Below are 27350 nucleotides of genomic sequence, written 5' to 3' on the forward strand. Positions count from 1 at the left end.
CACAGATTTGGGGTGTCCCTGCCCAGTGGGGTCCCGGTCTCCCTTGATCCGTCATTTTGCGCGGCCTGGGCCATCACTGTCCCACAAGACCCTCAGATCCGCAAAGACAATCATTTGAGGATGCCGTGTTCCCAAAACCCGTCAGGGCAGAAGGGCTTTGACCCTGAGCCTTCCCCTGCTTCCCCCCCTCCCCTGGATTCGGGTCCGGAAATGCCTTCCTTCCTGGCCTGCACTTGAATGGTTATAAGGAAATGGTAAATGATCCTTTTCCAGAACCAGCAGTGGTTTTCAGCTGGAGGGTGAGTCACAGTGAATCTCTAGGACTTTCCCCTTTCTCTCTTTAGAAAGGATTAATTACAAGACAGCAATCTTTTTTTTTTTTTTTTTTTTAAGAGACTAAACACGATCAGAGGGGAGAGGCAGAGGGAGAGAGAGAAAATATCAAGCAGGCTCCAGGCTCAGCGTGACGGGACTCCATCCCGCCACCCTGGAATCATAACCTGAGCCAAAATCAAGGGCCGGACATTTAACCGACTGAGCCACCCAGGTGCCCCAAGACAGCAATGTTTTATTGAAACTTCTTCTTTTTTTTTTTTTTTAGTCTAAAACATGGGAGGAGAAACTAATCTCTTCATATGTTCCTAGGAACATAAGTCTAATATCACTATTCCAAACCAGTATTATTTACAAAAATGACTCTTTACTTTCTTGCCAGGTTCACAAGGACTAGTTTTTTTGGGGGGGGAGGGGGGTGGGGAGTAAGCGAGGAATACAGAGAGAGAGAGAGAGAGAGAGAGATTGGGAATTGGAGCTTATACTCACAAACCATGAGATCATGACCTCAGCCAAAGTTGGACGCTTAATCGACTAAGCCACCCAGGTGCCCCACAAGGACAAAATTTTAAGCCCACCTCAGCATAGCTTTGCCAATCTCCCTGCCATCAAATGCCCAACAATCCTTACGGTGGAAAGGTCGGCCTTTTCATGGCCATGGCAATATTCACCATGCACCGGGACCACAGAACCCCAGGCAGCAGCAACAAGATGAAACCCCTCCACACCATTCCTGTTTGCCTTCCAAAAGCATGCTGTGTCTAAATCTCCCTTGTCTGTCCAGACTGAGGCAGATGAACCCCGGAGGGTTTTTTTGTTTCCTGTTTTTTTTGAGGTCTGTGCTCAAATGTCGCCTTATCGCCATGGGTTCCTGGGAAGGATCTCTCTCAGAAGATGCCCTCCCCTCTCCCCCGGGGCTCACCACTTCCTCATCTGATTTTCTATCAGAGTTTAGCAAAATTTTCCTTAAAGGGTATTTGCAGCCATAGTGTTTCCGCATACGGTTTTTCAACTCTTACTGTAGCACAGAAGCAGCCATAGGCCACGACCGGATGGGTAAGTCAGACTCGTACACAAAGTGGTTGGCCGGATTTGGCCACATGCCCGCATTCCGGACCCCTGTTCTAGATGAAGGCGACTACGGATCATCTCGGGTCCTGTCCTTTCCCGTTACGGAATTGCAAGCTTCTTGAGAGAAGCCACACGCTTTTGTTCACTGGATCTTCAACGCCAAGAGCGACTGGCGTCGACTCCAATGTTCACGGGATAACAGAAATCCATCCTTGCAATACCTTCTGGTCCTACTGCGTCTATTTCCCTCCTCCAGTGGAGGAGGTGCTCCTTCTGCTCCGTCTGTCCCCTCAGGATGCTTCCCTTGTATTTACTTCAACTAGACTCCACCCTCCTCTAGAGCAGAGGTGGGTCTCTTCCATTCTGGAAGCCCCGGGCGCATCAGAATACCTAACCGAACACACTCCATAGATCTGCATGGAAAGAAGAAATCGGTCACCACAAGAAGATCGAGGTAAGAATCGAGAAGGCTAAGCGGTGATGGGAGACGAGCTTCTAGGGAAAAAGAGGATCGTGGGAGTGAGTGCTGGCCATTTTCTCTGATTATAGAAGACGGGGACGATGTTCTGCGGTACGATTTGTCAGCCAAACGCTACCCGCAGGGCTTTGTTCTACGGCTGGTGCCCATACTTTAAGATGGAACATTGTGGGGCGCCTGGGTGGCGCAGTCGGTTAAGCGTCCGACTTCAGCCAGGTCACGATCTCGCGGTCCGTGAGTTCGAGCCCCGCGTCAGGCTCTGGGCTGATGGCTCGGAGCCTGGAGCCTGTTTCCGATTCTGTGTCTCCCTCTCTCTCTGCCCCTCCCCCGTTCATGCTCTGTCTCTCTCTGTCCCAAAAATAAATAAAAAACGTTGAAAAAAAAAATTAAAAAAAAAAAAAAAAAAAAAAGATGGAACATTGTGTGGTCCCCCAAGGGACATTTACTGTTAACTAAATTCACCACTTCAGAAAGTGAAGTGTGCATATGGGTGAGCTGCTATGGACACCAGCAGATAATATAGAAAACTTCAGGGGCGCCTGGGTGGCTCAGTCGGTTGAGCATCCGACTTCGGCTCAGGTCATGATCTTGTGGTCCGTGAGTTCGAGCCCCACATCGGGCTCTGTGCTGACAGCTCGGAGCCTGGAGGCTGCTTCTGATTCTGTGTCTCCCTCTCTCTCTGCCCTTCCCCTGTTCACGCTCTGTCTCTGTCTCAAGAATAAATGAACATTAAAAACAAAAATTAAAAAAAAAAGAAAACTTCAGGGGTGCCTGAGCTACTCAGTTGGTTAAGCGACCAACTCTTGATCTCGGCTCAGCCCATGACCTCAAGGTTCATGAGATCAAGCCCCGGGTCCAGCTCTCAGCTCAGGGAAGCCTGCTTGGGATTCTCTCTCTCTCTGCCCCTCCCCTGCTCGTGTGCCCACTCGTGCTCTCTCAAAATAAAGAAATAAATGTTTCTTAAAACACATTGCTAAAAATCTTTCAAAGCAGATAAAGAAATTCAAGTGAAAAGGTTCCATAATGAAAAGTGCTGGCTTATTATATAGTTTCTGCCAGACTCCGAGATCCTGGGTGCCAGAGAGTAATTCTATCCCAGTTGCTGGTAAAAAGATGAATCTCGTTTACACTAAAAGGGCGGTATTACAAGACCCTAGTGTCACCTGTCAAAACAAGAATATCTAGAACGGAAATTCCAGTAAGCCCTTGGGATGAAGGGCACTCAGAATACAAGAGCAAGCAAAATGCACGTAAATTAACTCCTAATTTGAGAAATCAATAGAGTGTGTGTGTAAATTGATACACACTGTCTAGCGGGTAGCTAGTTTCTAACTCAATTATGACGATCCGGCCTCCGCTCTCTTCCCCGGATCAGTCTGTTCCAGAAGGACCCCCTACAGCTAAGCAGAGGGTAGCTCCGAGGCAATCGCTTCATTTATAAATCTGTCAGATACTAAGTACCAAGGGAACAGTGATAACCAACAGGACAAGCACCAGAATACAGACGTTCTTGCGAGATTTTCTTTTCTGATCGTAAGCAGCTTGCGGAAACTGACCGGCGTGGCTCTGTCTGCACGCACCCCTGGGCCTTCTCCGTCGGCTTCCGTGCTATGAGTGGGTCTCCTTGGTCACGGATCCTCACGGGCAAATCTTTAAGCCTCTGACGGACGTCCAGAGCGTGAGCCTGCAGCTGCCGAGCTGCCCTTTCCCTCTCTTTAATCAGTTCCAGATCCTGCTCCGAGGTGGCCACGTCATCCCCCTGGTTCTGCATCTGGACCCACTCGTCGTGGCCATCAAAGGACAGGCGCTGCTCTTTCGTGGCCTCCCCTCTGCAGGGAGACACGCGGCTCTCGCTCTGGCAATCTTCTCCTTTTCCTTTGCAGACCCTCCTCTCCACCCAGCCTGGAAATCCTTTAAGGCTGCAGAGAAGTCATTCAGTTGGCGTCCTTTGTTCTTTCGGAGCATCCAGTTCCTAACTATTGTATTTCCTGGGCAAGGTGCTTTGTGGCCTATTACAACTGTTGCAAATTTTCCTCCTGTTGCTTGAGTCCTGCTGACTTCCTGGTAGGCTCAGCAAATTCTTTGAGCAGTGGCTGGGCGTCCCCGCCCACCCGTGACTGCTGAAGTCCCGGGGCTGGGGCTCGGAGGGCCCCAGGTTTGGTAAAAGGGACTGTAGGGCATGAGGAGGACCTAAGACCCACTGGTCTTGCACGAAACTCCTCGAAGCAGGCCCCGCCTGGTTGCACAGGCTGATGGGGAGCTGGGAAGAGAAAGGGCTGGGGGAAGGGGCTGAGGCTGCCCACAGGCTCCCTGTTTCTCTTTCCCAGCTGCTCTTGTCCTTTGCTCACCTCACTCTTGACTTAAATGGCATTGGCCTGGTGACCACCCTCAGATTCACATCTGGATGAGCACCCCAGCCTCCGGGGCCCTCGGTATTTTCACGGGCTGTGTCAGATGCAGAGATGAGACAAAATAATTTCTTAGTTCCCAACTCACCGCACCCCCCAACCCCCCCACGGCCTGTGCTGCCCAAGTTCCGCTTCCGTGGTGACCACAGCTCTGTCACACACGGCTTCCTGTTGGGGCTTCCTTGGCCTCACCCCACATTTGGGGCATTTCCCTCCCTGACAGAAGGACCTGGATCCGGGCTCCTGCCCTGGCCGGTGCAGACATGGTGCCCCTGCTGCTGCTGCCCCTGCTGTTCAGGGGTGAGTGGGCCTCGGGAGGAGGGCTGGGCGCAGGTGGGAGGGGCTGGAGCCCCGGCTGAGCCTCCGTGTCCCCCCAGGGGAGGATCCAGAGTACCAGCTCCGAGTGCAGGAATCCGTGACCGTGCAGGAGGGTCTGTGTGTCCACGTGCCCTGTTCCTTCTCCTACCCCTGGAAGTGGGGGTATTCCCGGACGATGCTCTACATATACTGGTTCCGGGATAGGGACACCTCAAGCAACCGTTATCCGGTGGCTACAAACAACCCACAGAGAGCAGTGAGGACAGAGGCCCGGGGCCGATTCCACCTCATCGGGGAACCCTGGGCCTACAACTGCTCCCTGAGAATCAGAGACGCCATGAGGAGTGATGAGGGAGTCTACTTTTTCCGAGTGGAGAGAGGAGAAGACGTGAGATATACTTACACAGATACGACGATGACTCTGCGGGTGGCAGGTACAGCAGGGGCCCCGGGGGAGGGCTCTGGGATGTGGACACCCCCTCTTAGAGCAGGCACAGGACGCCGGAACATTCCCTGCTCTGGGTCTTGGGGCTGGGACGGTTGGAAGAGATAACGGGGCCCGGGGTCAGCTTGGGCCCTGAGGCCCGGACCCTCTCAGGGTCACCCCGTGGGTCCCCACCTCCCTGGGGCCCGGGCACCTCCCTGTCTCTTCCTCAGCCCTGACACAGGAACCCGACATCCACTTCCCGGAGCCCCTCAAGTCTGGCTGGCCCACAGAGCTGGCCTGCAGCCTGCCGGGGTCCTGCGGAGGGGGAAGACCTCTCACATTCTCCTGGGTGGGGGCTGCTCTGGACTCGCTGGACCCCGAGAGCCTGCACTCCTCGGTGCTGGCCTTCACCCCGAGGCCGCAGGACCATGGCACCAACCTCACCTGTCAGGTGAAACTGCCAGAAGTTCAGGCCACCGTGGAAAGAACCATCCGGCTCAATGTCTCCTGTGAGTGCTGGGGGGGAGGGCAGGGTCCCTCAGGGCAGTGGGGTTTGAGCTGGTGTGGGGCAAGGAGAGAGAGCAAAGACGGGCATCTTCACCTTCTCAGTGTTCCCCTACCCCTTCCCAATGCTCCCCACCCCTTCCAAGTGCTCCCCTATGCCTTTCCAGTGCTCCCTACCTGTTTCTAGTGCTCCCTACCCCTTCCCAGTGCTCCCCGCCCCTTCCAAGTGCTCCCCACCTTGTCAGGGCTCCCCACCTTGTCAGTGCTCCCTACCCTTTCTCAGTGCTCCCCACACCTTCCCAGTGCTCCCCACCCCTCCATGGGTGCTGGGTCAGCTTCCATCCCAATCCTCACCTCTGAAGCAGAGCCGTATCTTTCTACCCCAGATGCTCCCCACAACCTCACCATCAGCATCTTCAGCAATGTCACAGGTAGGAAAGAACTGTCCTCTTGGGGGCTGGGACCTGGCCTTGGATGGGGGGGGGGGGGCGGCTCCCACCATGTGGGATGGGGATCGTAGCTGGAATGGGACCAGATAAGGGAAGAGCACGGATAAAGATGACCACCCTCCCTCCTCCACCTTGCCTGGGTGCAAAAGTGGCGTGCTCAGGCACACTCTGTTCACCTCTCCGGGGCGCTGCTGTGGTTTTCCTCCTCCCCTCCCACCCCAGCCTCCTCCATCCTGTTTCCTGCCGAGTTCACCGACTGAGGCCACCAAACAGTCCAGGCATGTCCCAGTGGGGGCACTGAGCCTTCTCTGAAGATGCGAAGCCCGGACACTTGAGGTCAACCTCTTTTGGGCGTAAAGCCCAGCCTTTGAGCCCTGTTGGACCCAAGTCAGTGGGCCAGGGAAGGCGAGGGAGATGCCAACCAGATCCTGGGACGGAGGGAGACGTGGAGACTGCCGGTCTCCAGCGGCTGTCTCAATGCCTCTCTCTCCTCTCTCTACATCTCTCCCCCAAAGCCCTCAGCATTCTGGAAAACACCTCATCCCTTCTCATCTGGGAGGGCCAAGATTTGCGGCTGCTCTGCGCTGCTGCTGGCAACCCCCCCGCCGAGCTGAGCTGGTTCCGGGGGTCCCCTGCCCTGAATGCCACCCCCGTGTACAGGACCCACATCCTGGAGCTGACTCAAGTCGGGGCTGCGGAGGAAGGAGTCCTCACCTGCCGAGCTCAGAACTCGCTGGGCTCCCAGCACGTCTCCCTGCGTCTCTCTGTGGTCTGTGAGTGTGGGGACCCCCGGGGGGGGGATGCCCGGGGCCTGGGGAGCAGAGGCGCCGCTGACCCTGCCCCTCCCACCCCCCTGCAGGCCCCCCGCGGCTGCTCGGCCCCTCCTGCTCCTGGGAGGGCGAGGGGCTGGGCTGCACCTGCTCCGCCCGTGCCCGACCGGCCCCCACCCTGCGCTGGCGGCTGGGGGAGGGGCTGTTGGAGGGGAACCACAGCGACGCCTCCTGGACCGTCACCTCCAGCTCCGAGGGGCCCTGGGCCAACAGCTCCCTGAGCTTCAGGGGGCCGCTGGGCTCCGACCTCAGACTCGGCTGCGAGGCCCGGAATGAGCACGGGGCCCAGAGCACCGACGCCGTCCTGGTGCTGCTGCCAGGTCTGGGGGCTGTGGGGGAAGGGTGGGCAGAGCCGGGGGTGGGGGGTGGGGGTGGGAGTAGGGGTGGGGAAGGAGTCTGCATCCTAGAGAAGATGGTCTGGGTGGGCGTGGGGCGGAGGGCGATTGGTGGGACAGGGTGGTCCATCTCGGGCCTCAGCAGGCCCTTCAGTGAGTTCTGCAAGGAGCTAGGAAGGCAAGAGACTGAGTCCTGCAATTCGGTCTCCCTCTCTCCGCAGGGAAGTCGCTCTCCCGGGCAGAAACCGCGACTGCAGCTGTGGGCGGCGCGGGAGCCATGGCTCTGCTGTGCCTGTGTCTGTGTCTCCTCGTCTTCTGTGTGTAAGTCTGTTCGGGGAGGCGCAGGGAGTGCGGGGAGGTCCCTCATCCCAGAAGTACAGGGCTGAGTAGGGCAGCTCGAGAGAAGAAATGCACTCCTTCATTTTCATCCTGTCCCCATCCTCCCCCAGTCCTAGGGGACCACCAGTCTATTTTCCGTCTCTCCAGATTTGCCTCTTCTGGACTTAAACAAAAATGTTAACGTTTATTTATTATTGAGAAACAGAGAGAGACCGAACATGAGCAGGGGCAGAGCAGAGAGAGGGGGAGACACAGACTCCGAAGCAGGCTCCGGGCTCTGAGCTGTCAGCACAGAGCCCGATGCAGGCTTCGGACTCACGAACCGAACCGCGAGATCACCACCTGAGCTTAACCAACAGAGCCGCCCAGGTGCCCCGGCGTGTACAAGTTTTTCTGAGTTAGACGGATCTTTCGTGATGGAAGTTCAGTCTGGCCAAACCTCTGGTCACCCAGGGGGATGGAGTGCTTCCTGGCCTGTCAGGAAGGTCTGAGTCTGGTTCCAGACCGGATACCTCAGCGGATTGGCCGGGGAGCAGGCAGCCTGCCCACGGGAGCCTTCGTGGCTGCAGTGTGCTGCTTTCTCCTTTTAGGGTAAAAGCCCGCAGGAAGCAAGCATCTAGGAGTCGAGAGGGCATGGCTAATGAAGACCCTGTCATGGGTACAGTCGCCTGGGTGAGTGATGCCGGGGTCTTCTCGTGCAGTGGGGGGCTCTGGACCTGTCCATTGGGACTCCAGACGGAGCTCCTCAGCATTTCCCTGCCCCTGCCCCAGCCTGGTCACCTGAGCAGTCACCTGGGAGGTGACTTCCCTACTCCACTCTTCCCTACTTCCCTTCCAGCCCTTCTGGAGTTTCTTTTTTTTTTTTTTTTAAACGTTTATTTATTTTTGAGACAGAGAGAGACAGAGCATGAACAGGGGAGGGGCAGAGAGAGAGGGAGACACAGAATCTGAAACAGGCTCCAGGCTCTGAGCTGTCAGCACAGAGCCTGACGCGGGGCTTGAACTCACAGACCGTGAGATCATGACCTGAGCCGAAGTCGGACGCTTAACCAACCAAGCCACCCAGGCACCCCCCTTCTGGAGTTTCAATGATGCTTGTTCCCAGTGCTTTGAGAATCAAGTCACATTCCTTGTCCCATGTTTGAAGTCCTTCAGGAGGTGTCCCTTGATGGCCACTCCAGCCCTGGTCCGGCTATGGTGCAGCCACACTGGCCTTCTCGTGGTCTCCCCTACCGCTTGGACCCTTTGCACGTACAGCTCCTCCCACCAGAAATGCCCTTCTGTCCCCGTTTCCGTCACCCCACTTCACGTATCAACATCTTCTGCTCTGGGAAAGCTTTGCCATTTCCTTCCCTGCCAACGCCCACGCCTCCCTCCTCTACGTCCCCAGAGCTCCGTGTCCAGCCCCGTCTCGAGGGGCACATCCCACAACACCACTGCATTTCGTCGTGTTTGGGATGTCTTTGCCGGCGGGGGCTGCAGTTGTCTCTCACTCCGCCCCTGTCCACCATGTCCCTTCTGCCCTTTTATGAAACTGGGGCCGTGTTGCCCTACGTGGAGTCATCCAGAATGCGTTGTTCATGGCCAGTCCCTGGAACAGGCATTGTTTGCGTGCACGTACTCGTTTTGTCCATAATACGATGAGCAACGATGAACCTGCCATCCGACCTCAGACCTCAGACACCGACAGTAACTTCCATCTGCTTGTGTTGCTCTGTGACCCCGTCCTCAGGAAGGCTGCTCTGAATCTTTCGTTGCCAGTGTTACCCCATATATGTGTGTATACCTGAGATACGCGCTGTTTCGTGTAACTATTTCGGAACCTACAAAGGGTGGCACCCTCTGTGCGCGCTTCTCCGGCTCCCTTTGTGGACTCACCAACCCTGCAGATTAGGTCCTGGAGATTCACCCCTGTTGTTAGCTGCAGTTACCTGTTTACGGTGTTTCGTTTTATGACCATGTCTATTGCCTAAGCTCGTCTTGCTGGACATTTGGGTTTCTCCAGATCTCATTGGATTCACATACGAGCGTTCGGTTTTTTGTTTTTTGGCAACATTACGTAAGAATTTAATTACTAGGTCAGAGGGTGTGTGAATGTTCCTATCATGACAAATGGTTTTCCAAAGCAATCGCATCCATGTGTACACCCGTCTGTGCCTCTTGGATCCTGTTGACCTATATAGTCTCTGTGCTTGGTTTTCTCAATTTTTTGGGTCGTCTCACTCTCTCGCTATGGTTTTGATTTGCGTTTCATTAGTTGTCAAGGAGCATGAAAATCTCTGTCTTCAATGGCATATGAACACCTCCTCTCTAAAATGCTTGGTCCCGGGGCGCCTGGGTGGCTCAGTCAGTGAAGCGTCCGGCTTTGGCTCAGGTCATGATTTCACCGTTCAGAATTCGAGCCCTGCATTGGGCACAGAGCCCACTTTGGATCTTCTCTCAGAGCCCCTCCCCTGCCCTCTCTCTCTCTCTTTGTCTCTCAAAAATAAAATAAATGTTAAAAAAATAAAATTCCTGGTCTCATCTGCAGCCTATTTCCCTGCAGCCCATAGGGTGTTTGACTTTCTTACTGAATTGATTGGAGAGCTTTATACATTTTCATACTGGTTTCTTTTTTTCAGTTATATGCACTGTAAATATCTTCCAGTGAGTAATTTGTCTTCACTTTTTAAAGGTGACCTTTGATGAACATAAGTTCTTAATTGCAATATAACCATATTCACTAATCTTCTCTGTTCTTTTTTTTTTAAAGATAGATTGACATAGCTTTCTTTTTTTTTTTAAGTTTTTATTTGTTTATTTTGAAATAGAGAGAGAGAGAGAGAGAGCAGGGGAGGGGCAGAGAGAGAGGGAGAGGGAGAATCCCAAGCAGGTTCTTCCCTGTCAGCACAGAGCCCGATGTGGGCCTCGAACTCACAAACCATGAGATCATGACCTGAGCCAAAATCAAGAGTTGGTGGCTTAACCAACTGAGCCACCTGGGTGCCCCTGATCTTCTCTTTTCTGTTGAATGCCTTTTGGGTTTCATTTAAGACAATCTTTCTTTTTTAATTTTAATTTTTTTTAACTATTTGTTAAAGTTTATTTATTTTGAGAGAGAGAGAGAGAGAGAGAGAGCACGCGAGCATGAGCAGGGGAGGGGCCGCACTGTCAGCGCGGAGCTTAACGCGGGGCTCCAACTCAGGAACCTCGAGATCATGACCTGAGCAGAAATCAAGAGTCGGACGTTTAACCGACTGAGCCACCCGAGTGCCCCTAAAAAAAGTCTCTCTTCTCCTAAGATTAGAATGATATTCAAGTATAGTTTCTACTAAAAGTTTTACGTATTCCTTTGGACACGTGAAGCCTTAATCTACCCGGAGTTGATTTGTGTGTGGTGTGCAGTTTTGATCTATGTATGTTCCTCCTCGACGTGTGGAATAATGTCTCTCTCTCGTCTCTGCTGATGTGCCATCTACTCTGTCAGACATCAGAAGTCTATACATGCGTGGCCTCTGTCTGTGGCCTTCTATTCTGTTCCAGTGGTCGATTTTACTGTCCCCGAGTCAGAACTGTCTATAGAGGCAATAGAATCTACAGACCCAAAACTAAGTCCTACTATCTAATAGAGCAGGATCCTCTCCTTAATCTTCTTTTAAATAGTGTCTTGGCTATACCTGGACTTTTGCTGTTCTATTAAATATTAGAATCGGTTTATCAAGTTCCAAAAAACACTCCTGTTAGTGTTTTGGCTGGAATGACATTGCATCTGTAGATCAACTTGGGAAGAATATACTTATGTATAAACTCAAGTCTCCTTGTCTGCAAAAACAGGTTATCTATTAGTTTAAGTTTTTTTTTCCCCAAGAAAGATGTAGAAATTCTTCAACACATCTTGTGAACCTTTTGTCGGTTTTCTTCCTTAATACTAGTTTTGTTACTGTTATAAATGCCATCTTTTTAAAAGTGCATTTTCTGATCACTTATCACTGATATGCGGAATGAAAACATTAAAAAAAAATTACAGATTGGTCTTAGATGTCATTTAGAGTCTTGCTGGTTTGGTAGCTGGAGCATTCTTAGATATGATTCATAAGCCTGCTGAACCATTCTTTTACAGAGATATGGATACTGTCTGAAAAGTTTGTGATATTCTTGGTTTAAATTGTCATGGCTTTGGGGCGCCTGGTGGCTCAGTCGGTTAAGCGTCCACTTCGGCTCAGGTCATGATCTCGCAGCTCATGAGTTCGAACCCCGCGTCAGGCTCTGTGCTGACAGCTCAGAGCCTGGAACCTGCTTGGGATTCTGTGGCTCCCTCTCTGCCCGTCCCCTGCCCGTAGTCTGTCTTTCTCTCTGTCAAAAATAAGTAAAACATTAAAAAAACTAAAAATTAAAAGCATTGCCATGGCTGCTGAATCAAAGCAGCTGATTTCATGCAAATATAGTGTCATTTCCTTCAAAAATCAACTCATCCTTTTAGACTTTAGATACATAAGAAGAAACACCTGATCTCATGCATTCTCTGCGGATGTATTTTTCTTCTAAGAGATTTCTTTTTTTTTAACTTGAGAGAGAGAGACAGCGCACACGCACAAGTGAGGCAGAGAGAGAGAGAAGTGAGGGAGAGGGGGAGAGAGAGAGAGAATCTTTCTTTTTTCATGTTTATTTATTTTGAGAGAGAACATGCAACAGCATGAGTCGGGGAAGGTCAGAGAGAGAGAGAGAGAGAGAGAGAATCCCAAGCAGGCTCCGCATGTCCGTGCAGAACCCGATGTGGGGCTCCATCCCGTGAACCGTGAGATCACGACCTGAGCTGAAATCAAGAGTTGGACGCTTAACCGACTGAGCCACCCCGGCGCCCCAAGATTCCATATTTCAACAAATGACTCACTCCCCTGAATCAATGATGGGGGAAGTAAGCACACTCAGACTCTGGCCTCTGGTAAACAGAGGTCTGTGGAACACGGATTGTGGGCAGTAAGTGACTAAAGACTGAACACCAGCCAGTTCCTTCGTTTGTTCAGACAGCTCCTCCTTCTACTTTCCCCCTTATGGGGCCAAACTGCCCTGCAGAATTCTTCTGGGGCTTCGCTGTAAATGTTCACGTCTTTTCAGTGACACCCGCTCCTTCAGGGGGTTAGTGGTCTGGATCCTAAGCGTTGTCTTCAGTCTCTCACTAGATGCAGCAACGTATGAAACGCAATTACGTGCTTGTCGATCTTATATTCTTCCAGCTTGCTAAGCTCTCTTGTTCGTTCTCATCATTTGTATGTAGACATTGAACTATTTTTAACAGGGTTTTTTTTTTTTTTTTTTTTGATTTAACAAATATCGCAGGGGTGCCTGGCTGGTTCAGTTGGAAGACCATGTGACTCTTGATCTTGGGGTGGTGAGTTCCAGCCCCCACGTTGGGTGTGGAACCTACTTAAAAAATTAAAAAGGGGGGTTGTGGGGGGGGGGGATGGGCTAAATGGGGAAGGGGCACTAAGGAACCTACTCCTGAAATCATTGTTGCACTATATGCTAACTAATTTGGATGTAAATTTTTATTTTATTTTATTTTTTTTTATTAAAAAAAATTTTTTTTAACGTTCATTTATTTTTGAGACAGAGAGAGACAGAGCATGAACGGGGGAGGGTCAGAGAGAGGGAGACACAGAATCGGAAGCAGTCTCCAGGCTCTGAGCCATCAGCCCAGAGCCTGACGCGGGGCTCGAACTCACAGACCGCGAGATCGTGACCTGAGCCGAAGTCAGACGCCCAACTGACTGAGCCACCCAGGCGCCCCTGGATGTAAATTTTAAAAAATAAAAAATAAAATAAGTTAAAATTTAAAAAATTTGTAAAGGATCCTAGGTTGGGGTGCCTGGCTGGCTCGGTTGGTGGAGCTCGGTTGATCAGAGCATTAAATAAATGTTCTCAAACCCACGAGTCCTCAGAAGTCTTAATACAAGAAAACCCAAACTGAAAACACATTACACTTTCCCTTTGGTTCTGATATTCTTTTTTTTCTTCTTAAAGCTTTTTTTTTTTTAAGTTTATTTATTTATTTTGAGGGAGAGCAGGAGAGGGGCAGAGAGAGAATCCCAAGCAGGCTCTCCATCCAGCAGCGCTGAGCCTGATGCGGGGATCAAACTCGCGAACCATGAGATCGTGACCTGAGCCAAAACCAAGAGTCGGACACTTAACTGACTGAGTCACCCAGGCGCCCTGGTTTTGATATTCTTAAAATTTACTATACTGTATTGGGGTGTGAGGTTTCCCTGGTCTTTTTTCTTGTGCTTGTGGGCCCTTTCAGCTGGAATGGTTTACCTCTCTTGAATTCAATTTTATCGCCACTATTTTTGTTCACATATTTTCTCCTCTTTTTATTTCCAATAACACAACAGGCCTGAGTTTGGTTCCTGGCTCTGTCTGTTACTAGATGAGTAATCTTGGGCCTCCCACCTCAGTCTACCATGTCTGTAAAATGGGAATAATAAGTATCATTCATACTGTGTGTGTGTATGTGTGTGTGTGTGTGTGAATTAAATGTAATTAGTAAGCCTTCAGTATGGCCTAATCAGTCATAGCGTTACAGAATTTTAAATGGATGAGTGAAGGGCACCTGGGTAGTTCAGTCGGGTAGGTGTCTCTTGACTTCAGGTCGGGTCAGGTCATGATCTCACGGCTCGTGAGTTTGAGCCCAGCATCAGGCTCCACACTATCAGCTTGGGGTTCTCTCTCTCCCTCTCTCTCACTCCCTCTGGCCCTCCCCTGCTCTCTCTCTCTCTCTCTCTCTCTCTCTCTCTCTCTCAAAATAAATAAGTAAACTTAAAAAAATAAATGGATGAGTGAATCATTGGGTTCGTAGGAAATGTGTGTGAATAGGAGGATGAATGAACAAATGTCCCATTAGCCCAACCTCCCTTGAGGGGGACCACGTCTGCCTCATTCCTTCTCCGACTCTCTCGTTTCTCTTTCACTCAGGGTTCCAGGAAGAAGCCCTGGCCAGACAGCCCCCCAGATCAAACGACCCCTGCCGGGGATGCCCCTCCCTCGGGGGAGCAGCAGGAGCTCCATTACGCCTCGTTCAGCTTTCAAGAGATAAAGATGAGGGAACCTCAGGACCAGGAGGCCACCAGCACCAGTGAGTACTCGGAGATCAGGATGAGCAAGTGAGGGCCGCCTGGAGCCAGGAATCCCAGCCCCTGCGGGGAGAGGAGAAGTCAGGCGCCAACTGATGAAGCGCGTGGAGCCCTGTGGCAATATAAAAGAGCGGGACTGTCCGGGTGTCCCCGGGTAGAGCAGATTTGGGCTCAAACGTAGCCTGTCAAGCAAGTCACTTCATCTCTGCGTGCTTCAGTTTCCCGTTCCGTAAATCAGAGATCATGCCTTCTGCCTTAAAGGTGGTTGTGAACAGTAAAGAAATTAACACAGAGAAATCAGCCAACAGAGGTCCTATCGCACCACGGGGCTCAGTGCCTACTGATCTGTCTTCTTTGGACAGAAAGGTCCTGCTGGAAAGTTACCCTGGGGCTGAGGGTGACCGTCCCGGCACACAGTAGAAACCGGCTGGTGTCATTCTCCTTCAAAGCCTCCCCAGGGAAAGACCAGCCCCTCAGCCTGGATTTTGGTTTCACGATACAGCATCTTATCATCTCTGTGGGGTCTTCTCCGCGTCCCACTTGTATCTGTCCATTCTTCCAGCACATTCCATCACCTCCTGACCTCCAGTCCCTTCCCTGTCTCATTTATGGGCCCCACAGGGATCCGTCCAACAGCCAGGGAGCTGACCCTGAGTCTCCTCCACAAACCCATTCAAGGCTCCCTAGGCTTAGACAATACATCACAAACATCCTTCCCCACCCCTGGCATTTGAAGTCCACCAACCCCACCCCCCCCAACCCCTGCTATCTACTGTTGGAAAAGAAACAATGGGCTCCGAGTGGAGGCACTTGCCCCCACAACAGCAAACCCAAGACTCACTGTGGTTTCAACCTCTCCCAGAAATGTGACCTTTAAACAGTCAGTCCAAAATTTCCTGATCAGCACTGGTGAGGTCACCTGCAGGGTAAGATCTTCCCCCAAAAAGATGGCCCGATCTGGGGGGGAAAAATCCTTCCTTTCTTTTGAGAATACTTCCTCATGACACCCTCCTGCCTTTAAACACCTTCTGCTACTTACAACTCCTCAGGGCACCCATCTCCTTACTGGAAGGGACACTGCCAAACTCATGAGCCTTTGAATAGAGCCAATTACATGCCCAGATTTCCTTGGTTGAGTTTTTATTCTTTTTCAAAAATGTTTATTTATTTTTGAGAGAGTGTGCGAGTGAGGGAGGGGCAGAGGATTCAAAGCGGGCTCTACGCTGAGAGCCAGATGCGGGGCTCGACCTGTGAGATCATGACCCGAGCTGAAGTCAAGAGTTGGATGCTTAACCAACTGAGCCACCCGGGTGCCTTCAACAAGCTTTTCTGATCCCAACTGCCTGACACTATGCTTTTGATTGCCGTACAAAAGAAAAGTTTTTCTAGAAGGAGGGGAGCAAAAAAGTTATCAGCTACAGGAAAGGATTGTTTCAGGCAAGACTGCTCTCCTCCTGTGTGTGGGGTAAAGATAAGGGGTCTTCTTGTGCAGGTGACCTCATCTTCATTTAGGGGATGGAGAGGTCCTTGTGGCCAACTCATTGGCACTGATTGTCAATAGCCAAAGTATAGAAAGAGCCCAAATGTCCATTGACGGATAAATGGATAAAGAAGATATATATATATATATATATATATATATATATATATATAGCGTGTGTGTGTATACACACACACACACACACACACACACACACACACACCGGAGTATTACTTGGCAAAATCAAAAGGAATGAAATCTTGCCATTTGCAACAATGTGAATGGAACTAGAGGGTATTATGCTAAGTGAAATTAGTCAAAAAAAGACAAATACCATATGACTTCACTCACATAAGGAAAAGATATAAAACAGATGAACATAAGGGAAGGGAAGCAAAAATAATACAAAAATGGGAAGGGCGACAAAACATAAGAGACTCTTAAATACAGAGAACATACTGAGGGTTGCTGGAGGGGTTGTGGGAGGGCGGATGGGCTAAATTGGCAAGGGGCATTAAGGAAGACACTTGTTGGGACGAGCACTGGGTGTTATATGCAGGGGATGAACCACTGCATTCTACTCCTGATATTATTAGTGCGCTATATGCTAACTAACTTGGATGTAAATTTAAAAAAATAAATGATTAAAAAAATTCCTGACTATAAAATAGTTCAATGTCTACATACAAATGATGAGAACGAACAAGAGAGCTTAGCAAGCTGGAAGAATATAAGATCGACAAGCACATAATTGCGTTTCATACGTTGCTGCATCTAGTGAGACTGAAGACAATGCTTTAGGATCCAGACCACTAACCCCCTGAAGGGGCGGGTGTCACTGAAAAGACGTGAACATTTACAGCGAAGCCCCAGAAGAATCTGCGGGGCGGTTTGGCCCCATAAGGGGGAAAGTAGAAGGAGGAGCTCTCTGAACAAATGAGGTTAAGACTGTATTTCTGGGAGAGAACAAGGACTTTAATCATCTCCACTTTGACCTTGGTCTTACTTTCTAATTAAGTTCTTCTTTCCAGCATATTTCTTCATTCAGGCAAAAGACCTTGCAGGCAAAGCATCCCTCGTTGGGAACTGAAACTACTCCCTCAAGCAATAAAAAGACTGCCCTGGGCCAGCAAGACCCAGCATGACTAATCCCAAGACCGTGATCAACCTGACCTTTACTGCCCAACCACATGTCCCCACTGCCCTTCATCCCACATTTTCCTTATATAAACCTATGAATATTTTCAGCACTCTGGAGACAGAGTGAGATGTTAGTCCTGCGTCTTCCCCGGGGTTGGCCTCACTGGAGTAAGTCCCTTTCTTGTTCCCCCTCCGCTTATGTCTCTGCCTTCGCGTTTTGTCAGCAGCAAGTGGCCAACCCAGTCTGTTTGGGATCCTCGGAGCAGGTGCACTTGTGACTCTGTGCCTTGGTTATATGAGGTTGAAACTGCAGTTAGGTATGTGTTAACTTAAGTGATGCCATTTTGGGCCTGTGGGTTTTCTTTTCTATTTTGTCTTTTCTTTTCTTTTCCTTTCCTTTATATTTTATTTTATTTTACTTTAGTTTTTAGCTTAATTCCAGTATAGTTAACATACAATGTTATATTAATTTCAGCCGGTACAATGTGGTGACTCAACAGTTCTATATCTTACTCAGTGCTCATCATGAGGATAAGTGTACTCTTAATCCCCATCACCTATTTCCCCCATCTCCCCCACCTCCCCTCTGGTAACCATCTGTTTGTTCTCTAGAGTTAAGAGTCTGTTTTTCAATTTGTCTCTTTTCTTCTTTGTTCATTTGTTTTGTTTCTTCAATTCCACATATGAGTGAAATCATATGGTATTTGTCTTTCTCTGGCTGACTTACTTCGCTTAGCTTTATTCCGTCTAGATCCATCCATGTTGTTGTAAATTACAAGATTTCATTCTTGTTTATGGCTGAGCAATATTCCATTGTGCATGTATACCACGTCTTTCTTACCCACGCATCTCTGGATGAACACTTCTCTCTTCCATAATTTGGCTATTGTAAATAATAGTGGTTTTTGTATTCTTTGGGCAAATACTCAGTAGAATTACTGGATCATATGGTAGTTCTATTTTTAATTTTTTTAAGGAACCTACATACTGTCTTCTCACCATGGCTGTGCCAGTTTGCATTCCCACCAACAGCTCATGAGGGTTCCTTTTTCTCCACAGCCTCACCAACATTTGTTCTTTCTTGTGTTTTTGTTTTTTGGGTTTTTTTTTTTTGAGAGAGAGAGAATGACAATGCAAGTGGGGGATGGGCAGAGAGAGAGGGAAAGAGAGAATCCCAAGCAGGCTGCATGCCTAGTGTCGAACCCGACATGGGGCTTGATCTCACAAGAGTGAGATCATGACCTGAGCCGAAATCAAGAGTTGGACACTTAAGTAACTGAGCCACCCAGGCACCCCTGTTTTTTTTCTGACGTTTATCTTGTTTTAAATAATCTCTACACCCAACGTGGGGCTCAAATTCAAGACACTGGGATCTAGAGTCACATGCTCTTATGACTGAGCCAACCAGGCACCCCTCTTGCTTTTGATTTTAGCCATTCTGACAGGTGTAAGATGATGTGTGTGGGTTTTTAAAAAAGATTTTAAAGTAATCTCTACACCCAACACGAAGCTTGAACTCACAACCCCAAGATCAAGAACCTCATGCTCCACCAGCTGAGCCAGTCAGGTGCCCGGTTTTTGTTTTGTTTTAAATCTCTGCACATTCTTCCCCATTATGCCCGGCTTCTTCCCCAGTTCCTTGCTCCGTCATAGCTGACTTAACATTCTCAAAGACTACCCTCTCTATAGATCACACTGAGATCTTAATTCTTAGTGGAGGCCTGACAAGCTTGGTAGCTTCTCGAAAATATGAAGTTCACAGGAGAACTTCCTCTTCTAGGGACATTCCACTGGCAAATGCTAAGTGAAATCCACTCTGTCACTAATAGCGAGCATGTTGCATGTCCACTAGGGCAGAGTCTCCCGAAATTGTTAGAAGATGACATGGGGACTGGTCCTTGAAGACACGATCTTGATACCTTTAGATTCCCCCCACCCCATGGTGGTCTCTCCTTCTGCTGTCTGCTGTCACCATCTGTCCCGGACTATTGTCTGATGGTCTCCATCCCTTATAAATAAAACACCTTCCCAGTGTGCATCATCTGCTTTCCTGGGACCAGGGTACAGTGGGTTCAGGAGTCACTATCTATGGTGTCAGATTTGTGTGGATCACAACCCCAGCCCCCAAACGCACATCAGTGATGCGAGACCCTGCAAAGGTTGCTTATCACATCAAGTCTCAGTTTCCCACTGGATGAGGAGAATTGTTAGCCAGTGTTCTCTAGGATTGGTTGTGAGGGTTCAACGGGGCAATATGTAGAAAGGTACAACCCTGAGTCAGCACGTGAGGACCTCCAGTGAATCTCCATCTCTTTCCTAATCCTCTGCTTGGAGGGAGATCCGGGCACAGGGGTGCTTCTTAAAGTGTGGTCCAAGGGCCAGCAGCATGACATAACCTGGAACCTCAGAGAAGACCTTGTCCCTCCTTGTTCCTTCGCCAGGCAGGCACCACAAGGTGAAAAGCATGTTAAGGCAACAAGAGGGTTGAGGGGAAAAGCACAGAGATGAGCCCAGTCCACTCCACCCCTTCTTCTGCCTTCTCCTTCCTAAGAAGGCCCCGGACTTTCAGAAGTTGCTGCGACCTAGGTGCCCTGCTGGCCTAGAGCTCGGGACCTTGCACCTATGGATTGGGGTCCTTGGCAGAGTTGGGGTTTCCTGAACTCACCCAGCTTTGCTCCAGAACCATGGACAGCACCAACCCTTGGGCTGGGAGGTCCCCAGGTCTGGCAGGATGGGCGGAGCGCCCCCTGGAGGTAGTTCCCTGACTTGCCTCAGATGCAGAGATCAGAAGTCGGCGGATTGACTGGCGTGATATTCTGTCCTAGGGGACAGAGATGCTGGCCAGAGCACGTCCAAGCTTCTCCTTAGTCACCCTCTGAAAATCCACTCATCCTGGGGACTCAGCTTCAGAGACACAATGCATTTCTCACAGAACACTGGGTGCCTTGCTCCTCAGGGCTGACTCTGCCCTCACCCTGTCCAGAAAACCCTCCCTCTCCTCACTTTCCAGCGGGTTGATATTTGCTGTTGCACTTTTTTACGTTTATTTATTTATTTTTGAGAGGGGAGGGAGGGGCAGAGAAAAGGAGGGAGAGAGAGAATCCCAAGCAGGCCCTGAGCTGTCAGCACAGAGCCTGATGTGGGGCTTGAACTCACAGTGAGATCATGACCTGAGTTGAAATCAAGAGTCGGCCGCTTAACCGACTGAGTCACCCAGGCGCTCTCGGAGTCGGGAATCTTCTTAATCCGCTCTGGGATTGAGTGTGTTTGAAGCTGGGTTCTGGTGTTTTTGTGGACGGGCCTACTTCCGGGTGACCCTTCTAATTTGTAACCCTACTTGGGTCCTAACGGGTGCTTACTGGGCCTCTACTTTTTAGGAGACCCTGAACTTCAGACTGTGTTTATCCTGTTTCATGAGGCTGCCCAGGGGACAAGAGCAGGTGTCGGGCTGACTCAACACTGTTCCCTCCCCCCAGATTTTGGCCCTTCCAGTCCCTGCCCACGTAGCTCTGCACTCCAATTCTGTGTCTGGTCCCATGACACCGTTGAAAGTTCTGCTCAGATCCCCAGCCTCTTTACCCTGTTTTCTGCCTGCTTCCGCTTCTGGCCCTTCCAGCAGAATGAGCCTCTTTTCTGTGGGATCCTGGCTGCTTTTCCAGTTGGCCAGTGGAAATGTTCTGGCATGATATACTCTGTCGTGGCTGGAAACCTCCCTTGCTTTATTTTGGTCTTCTCCTGAGTCACTTTCTCAAAAAGGCCCTGACCTCCCAAACTGCAACAGCGCCCCCTTCACATTTTGCATTAAGCTCTTTGTTATTCATACATAGCTCACATCATCAGAGGTCAGATTGCATACTGATTTGTCTATGCCTCTCTCCCACAATACTAGAAGTTCCACAGCTGATAGTTGGGTTTTTTGTGTTTTTTATTTGAGAGAGAGAGCGCGCATGCGTGAAAGCAGAGGAGAAGGGCACAGAGGGAGAGAGAATCCCAAGCAGGCTCCTTGCTCATGGATCATGACCTGAGCCGAAATCAAGAGTCTGTTGCTCAACTGAGCCACCCAGGCACCTTGGAGAGTTCTTTTTTAAGTTTTCTTTTCTTTTTTTTTTTTTTCTTCCAGTAATCTCTGCACCCAACGTGAGATCGAACTCACGACCCCGAGATCAAGAGTCGAATGCTCTTCTGACTGAGCCAACCAGGTGCCGGGAATGAGGGTTTTTTGCCCACCCGCCCCCCCCCCCCCCACCTTTGCTCAAAGGTAAACATCAAGGTTACTGGAAATGAGAGTCCCTCAAGTGAAGCGGTTTTGCTTATGGTGCAACAGGCAGACATGACACATAGTAGGTCCTACAGAAGCGTTAGGACTCTCCTGAGCATGCCCAGAACCTGGCAGAGTATGAGGCAAGCAGCCCCCTAATTCCTACCGGCTCTGAGACCCAGGAGTACTGGCCCCTCCAGCCCCTTCTCCAGGCCCCCAGCCCCTCCTCCCTCAGACCCAGGGGTCTCGGCCCCTAGCCCCTCCTCCCTCAGACCCATGAGTCCCGGCCCCCAGCCCCTCCTCCCTCAGACCCTGGAGTCCTGGCCCTTGTCCTTCCTCCCTCAGACTCAGGAGTCTGACCCCACAGGCCCTCCTCCCTCAGACCCAGGAGTCCAGGTCCCCAGCCCCCTCCTCCCTCAGACCCAGGAGTCCTGCCCCAGCCCCCTCCTCCCTCAGACCCTGGAGTCCTGACCCCCAGCCGCTCCTCCCTCAGACCCTGGAGTCCTGGCCCCTGTTCTTCCTCCCTCAGACCCAGGAGTCTGACCCCACAGGCCCTCCTCCCTCAGACCCAGGAGTCCAGGCCTCTAGCCCCCTCCTCCCTCAGACCCAGGAGTCCAAGCCTCCAGCCCCCTCCTCCCTCAGACCCTGGAGTCCTGGCCCCTGTCTTTCCTCCCTCAGACCCAGGAGTCCTGATCCCCAGCCCCTCCTCCTTCAGACCCAGGGGTCCCGGCCCCCAACCCCTCCTCCCTCAGACCCAGTTCAGGCCCCCAGCCCCTCCTCCCTCAGACCCAGGAGTCCTGCCCCAGCCCCCTCCTCCCTCAGACCCGGAAGTCCCGGCCCCCAACCCCTCCTCCCTCAGACCCAGTTCAGGCCCCCAGCCCCTCCTCCCTCAGACCCAGGAGTCCCGGCCCCCAGCTTCTGCGGGGTCGGCGGCGACCGGTCCCGTCCGTCCCCCTCCCAGCCTCGCACCGAAGCCCGGGCGGAGGTCCCTTGGGTTTATTCGCAGCGCTCTTTACAGGCAGCCCCGCACCCCCCGGCGGCGGGGCCCTGCGCAGAGCCGGGGTCGCTGGGAGGCGGGGGTGGCGGCCCCGACGACCCCTCCTCGTCGCGCCCCCCGCGGCCCTTGCCGATGGCCAGGCGGGGCCGGCCGCGCTGCAGCCCGTCCAGGAGGGCGCAGGCCTGGCAGAGCGCGCGGCTGGCCAGCGCCCCGCAGCGGGAGCAGGCGCCGGGGGGCGGGGGCCGCGCGGCCGGGGCCAAGGCCAGGCGCTCGGCCGAGTGCACCAGGTCCAGCGCCGCCGACGGCCGCGCCGCCTCCAGGAGCTTGAGCAGGTGGCGCGCGTGGCCGCGGAAGGCCTCGGGCGCGTAGACGCACTCCTCCGAGAAGTAGTCGAGGCGGCGGAAGTGCGCGTACAGCACCACCTCCTTCTGCGAGGCCAGCTGCAGGGGGCGGCAGCGCGGCAGCGCGCCCCCCTCGCCCCGCGAGCCCAGGCCCCCGCCCCGGGCCAGCCGCCCCGCGTCGCCCCGCAGGAAGTTCATGAGCACGGTCTCCGCCATGTCGTCGGCGTTGTGGCCTGGGGGAGAGAGACGGGGAGCCGGTGAGATGCGGGCGCCGCCGTGGGGCAGCAGGGACCCAGACGGACGGGGAGGGGCCCTGGAGAGCGGCCCAGAGTGGGCGACCCGGGCTGGAGACCCCCACCCCACCCCCAGACACTGCAGGACGCCAGGACCAGGAGAGAGATGGGGGCGGGGGGGGGGGGGGGTGTGCGTGGAGAACAGCAGGGAGGGCCGGACAGGGCCATGGAGACCCCTGGGCACCGCGCGACAGCCGGTGGAGGTGGGCGGTGGGCACAGTGAGAAACGAGAGGGGACACACAGGCCTCCAGGAGGCAACCCGGGGTGCCCTCATTTGCCACCCACTTATCGCCAACCAGGCCCTGTGCCAGTTGCTTTTTCAGGAGGGTCAGTCTCAGTTGAAGGTGTGCGTCACACGGCACCGGCACCGGAGAAGTCAAAGCGGCCTCTAACGGTCAGTGGAGGTGTTGCTGTCCCAGTGCAGGGAATGCGGGTCACCGCGTGCAGGAAGGCCAGCGAGAGCTTCGGTATTTCCTCAACAGTCACCATAAACGTCACCTAAACGTCTACCTATTCTGCATCTTGTCGTCTTATACTTGAGTCTGTCTGGTCCGACAGACACTGGTCCTCTTGGGGCTTCTCCAGTTGGCCACACTTCCCCTCCTCAGGGCCTTTGCACCAGCCTCCTCCTCTGCTCAGACCCCAACAACTGGGTCTGCCCTTCACTGGTTACTCAGGCGGCCTTCAGATCAGGCTCACTCAGGAACCACTTCCTAACTCCAGGCTTCCCCCTTCACTGGGTCCTCCTGTTATAAACTGGCAAAGTCTGTGTGATTTTTCCTTAGCGGCACTTACCGGGTTATAATTATGGACATGTCGGGAGGGCAGGGGCAGAGGCTGCCTTGGGCAGCATCAGGAGGCAAACATCTCTGTAAGGTCTGCTGTTTGCCAGTCTCTGGTCTAAGTGCCTCACACAGAACTCACTTTATTCCCAACGACCCTGGGACCTCGATATTATTAATAACCCCGTTTTACAGATGAGGTAACCGAGGTTAGGTATTGCTCGAGGCTACAGAGCGTCTGGTACAGAGGAGATGGTCAACAATCACGTGTTGAAGCAACGGTTGGGAGAGAGTAAGTTCTCAAGTTCTCAGAGAGAAGAGGCCGACAGAGAAGGGGGGTCTAAAGAGTTGCGTTTCAGACTACAGATGGCTTCTGATGGGTGGTGTCACTTCACTCGCCTCCTTTTGTGAAGGGACACAGAGAATGTCATTTTGGAAACTGCAGGGAACACAGCCCCAGCCCCCGGAGAGCACCCCTGCACCCCTCCGTGGCCAAAGCGAAGGCAGTGACTCAAAGCTTGCCGCGCCCAGCCCCGGCGCGCACACACTCTGCCCACGCACCTTCAGCGGGCGTGCGCACCCCCTTCTCGTGGAGATCCCCCACTTCGGGCACCCCCGGCGTCTCCTTCACCCCTTGCTGGGCACGCGCCCAGCCCCCTTGCAGCGCCCGCCCCGCGCCCCTCGGCTGCGGCGCCCGCGCTCACCCGTCACGATGTGCGTGGCTCCCACGAGGCGCGCCCCTTCCTCCAGCGCGCGGCGCCGCAGGACCCCGCAGAAGGTGCAGCAGGCGCGGCTGCGGCCGGAGCCGGCCGTGCTGCGGGCCACGGCGTCCATCGTCCAGCCCCCGAAGAGGTCGGCGTAGGCCACGACGGTGAGCGGGAGGTCCCAGCGCGCCGCCTGGCGCCGCACGGCCGCCAGCGCCGCGTCCCGGTAGCCGCCGATGCCCTCGTCCACGGCCACCAGGCGCAGCGAGACGCCCAGGCGCGGCGCCAGCTCGCGCAGCACGTGCGCCAGCACCGTGGAGTCCTTGCCGCCGGAGGCGCCCACGGCCACCACGGCGCCGGGCGGCAGCAGGCGGCCCGCCAGCACCGTGTGCAGCACCTCGGCCTCGAAGGCGGCGCAGAAGCAGGCGCCGCACAGCGCTTGGCCGGAGCGCGGGCGGCGGAGGGCGGCGCGCGCCGCGTGGCAGGAGGCGCACTGCGGGGCGGGCATCGCGGGTTCCGGGCGGGCGGGGAGGAGTTGGCTGCCCCTGGACAGGGAGAGAGGGGAGGCAGGTTACGTGCGGATTCCGGATTGCGGGGTCGATGCCTCCGGGAAGCCTGCCTGGATAGCGCCCAGAGTGCATATACCCATTGCCTGGAACCCTCTCCCAGCACATGTGCAGGATTGGCACCTTCAAGTCTCAGCGTAAGCTTTTCATCATTCATTCCTTCATTCAACAGGTATCCATTCATTGCCTCCCATCTACCCAAAATGCGTTCGATACTGGAACAGCAGTGAACAAAATAGGAAAGGTTGCAGGCACGACGTTCTAGGGGAGGAGCCAACCCATGATAAGTAAATAACCAAGACACTTTACAAATATAAGGAGTAATATGAGGGAATTATCCTCTGAGCTGGGGCCAGAAGGATGAGAAGGAGTCATGCAATTTGATCAGGGTGGGAAGAATGTTCCAGATAGTTAATAGCAAAGGCAAAGGACCTGAAGGGAAGGGCCTATATTCAGTTGTTTGGAAAGTGAGTTATAGGTGAGGACAAGGGAAGATCGGGGGCTTGGAGGTTGGCAGGGTGAAAAGGTTGGATTTTATTCTGAATGAGCTGAGAACCGTTAGATGGTTGGAAGCTGTGGAGTGATAGGATGTGATTTATATTTTGACAGGATGCCCCAGGCTGCTGCGTGGGAACAGAGAGTGGAGAGTGGCGAGGGCAGACACCGGTAGACCAGGAGGAGGCTCCTAGAATGGTCCACATGAGCCGTAATGTGGCTAAGGGCTGAGTAGAGAAAGTGGAAGTGGAGAGAAGTGGTCAGATTCTGGATCCCTTCTGGAAATAGAGTAGGTTGAACTCACACGAGACTTGGTTGAACGAGGCAATAGATGAGAGAAACAGAGGACTGACGACTTCAAGGTTCTGCCTTCAGCACTTGCAAGGATAGTGGGACCATTTCATGGGGAGGACGTGGGAAAGAGGGAAGAATAGGGAAATATTGCGAGAGGTGTAGGTTTAGTCCAGAGAATCTGTAACTTTGTTTGGGCATGGTAATTTGGAGGTCCTTTGTTTGCTCTGAAGTCTTTCCTGAAACCTGAGCTGGGTCTGGCGCCTCCTCTGGGCTCTCAGGGCCGCCTGACACCCCCCAGGCCAGCCCTGATCACTCTAAATTGTAACCAAGGCAGAGGAGGCTGCGTTCGAACCGCCCTCAGGTTGAGGGTGGAAGCTAGGAATCAGAACCTAGACAGGCTCCAAAGCGGGTCAGCAGGGGCACCGGACACAGGCGTTGGAGGTTCGCGGAGAGCGGTGCCATCTCTCCAGGGATGCCTACCGGAATGCGTGGGAAGGTAAGATGGAGACCCTCAACTCCTACACGGCAGCACGACAAAGAGCCGAGATCGGCCTGCTGAGGAGGGGAAACTCACGTGAGTAGAACCCGCGCTGGGAAGTCCAGGCTCCGAGAAAACGCGGAAGCCTGTGGAGGGACTACGATTCCCAGAAGGCTTTGGGTTTACCCGCCTACGACTCCCAGGTCCCGGCGCGGCGGCTTGGCCCTCATCGCCTTCAGCTGCGAGACCAGCTGGGCGCACACGCTGCCAACCTCTCCGTGACGTCACGCTCTCCGCCCAAGTCTCCCAGAGTGCTCCCGGCCCGGTCGGCACGTCTCCCGTCTGCGCCTGCGCAAAAACAGGTGGGCCGTCTGATTTCTGTGTGCCGCCGTACACTGTGCACTTTATGCTAGAGAAGGAATGAATGCTTTCCAGATTTTCTGCTCTTATGGAAGTATGATAGAATTTATGGTGCGACTGGAGAGTTGTCGGGGTGGGGGGAAGAGAGGGATAAGGGCACGCAAGGGAGAGGCCGCGCGTGCAACCGCACATTGCAAGGCTTGGGCTGCAGCGCGCGGCGCACGGTGCACGAAGTGGGCTTTTATGCGCTCCGCCCGCAGGCGTGGGAGTGGGTGCGCGCGGGTTCCCAGAGCCGCGGCGGTGCGGGCTGGGGGCGCCTTGCGTCCGCGGAGCCGACAACGGGCGGTTTGCGGTTCCCCACGCGGGTACCGGGCTGGGGGCGGAACCCAGTGGGCGGCTACGCTCAGGTGTAGCGCACGGACGAGTGCGCGCACCTCCAGCCTTGTGGAGTTGAAGGCAGAGCTCGAGATGGAGGACAGGTGAGCCCCAAGACACGGAGGGTTTCCGAGGGCACAAGCCTCCGAAAGCAAAAAACCGAGCACTCTCCCGGGTGCTGGGGCACA

At 53.1% G+C, this 27350-nt stretch overlaps 2 protein-coding genes and 1 pseudogene across 3 annotated transcripts; 1 reads left to right on the top strand and 2 right to left on the bottom strand.

The window, feature by feature from the left end:
- Nucleotides 1-2791: 2791 nt before the first annotated feature.
- On the bottom strand, nucleotides 2792-4226 carry LOC122208868 (annotated as a pseudogene).
- A 60-nt stretch (nucleotides 4227-4286) lies between these two features.
- SIGLEC5 (sialic acid binding Ig like lectin 5) lies at nucleotides 4287-15719 on the top strand. The gene is made up of 9 exons (XM_042920324.1): nucleotides 4287-4314; nucleotides 4596-5042; nucleotides 5266-5544; nucleotides 5926-5970; nucleotides 6504-6761; nucleotides 6848-7138; nucleotides 7375-7474; nucleotides 8083-8164; nucleotides 14441-15719. The coding sequence occupies exons 1-9, from the start codon at nucleotides 4287-4289 to the stop codon at nucleotides 14630-14632; spliced, it is 1722 nt and encodes a 573-aa protein (XP_042776258.1). The 3' UTR covers nucleotides 14633-15719.
- A 6597-nt stretch (nucleotides 15720-22316) lies between these two features.
- LOC122207908 (cytoplasmic tRNA 2-thiolation protein 1) lies at nucleotides 22317-26653 on the bottom strand. 2 transcript variants are annotated; one of them, XM_042918263.1, is made up of 3 exons: nucleotides 26524-26653; nucleotides 24595-25139; nucleotides 22317-23047 (listed from the first exon to the last, which is right to left on the bottom strand). In XM_042918263.1, exons 2-3 carry the CDS (start codon nucleotides 25100-25102, stop codon nucleotides 22473-22475), a joined length of 1083 nt encoding a protein of 360 aa, XP_042774197.1. In that variant the 5' UTR covers nucleotides 25103-25139; nucleotides 26524-26653; the 3' UTR covers nucleotides 22317-22472. The 2 variants fall into 2 exon arrangements, with proteins under 2 accessions (XP_042774197.1, XP_042774196.1); XM_042918262.1 differs by having other exon boundaries at nucleotides 26430-26653.
- Between the last annotated feature and the right edge of the window lie 697 nt (nucleotides 26654-27350).

This window comes from Panthera leo, chromosome E2 (genome assembly GCF_018350215.1).
Source record: "Panthera leo isolate Ple1 chromosome E2, P.leo_Ple1_pat1.1, whole genome shotgun sequence".
Lineage (NCBI taxonomy): Eukaryota > Metazoa > Chordata > Mammalia > Carnivora > Felidae > Panthera > Panthera leo.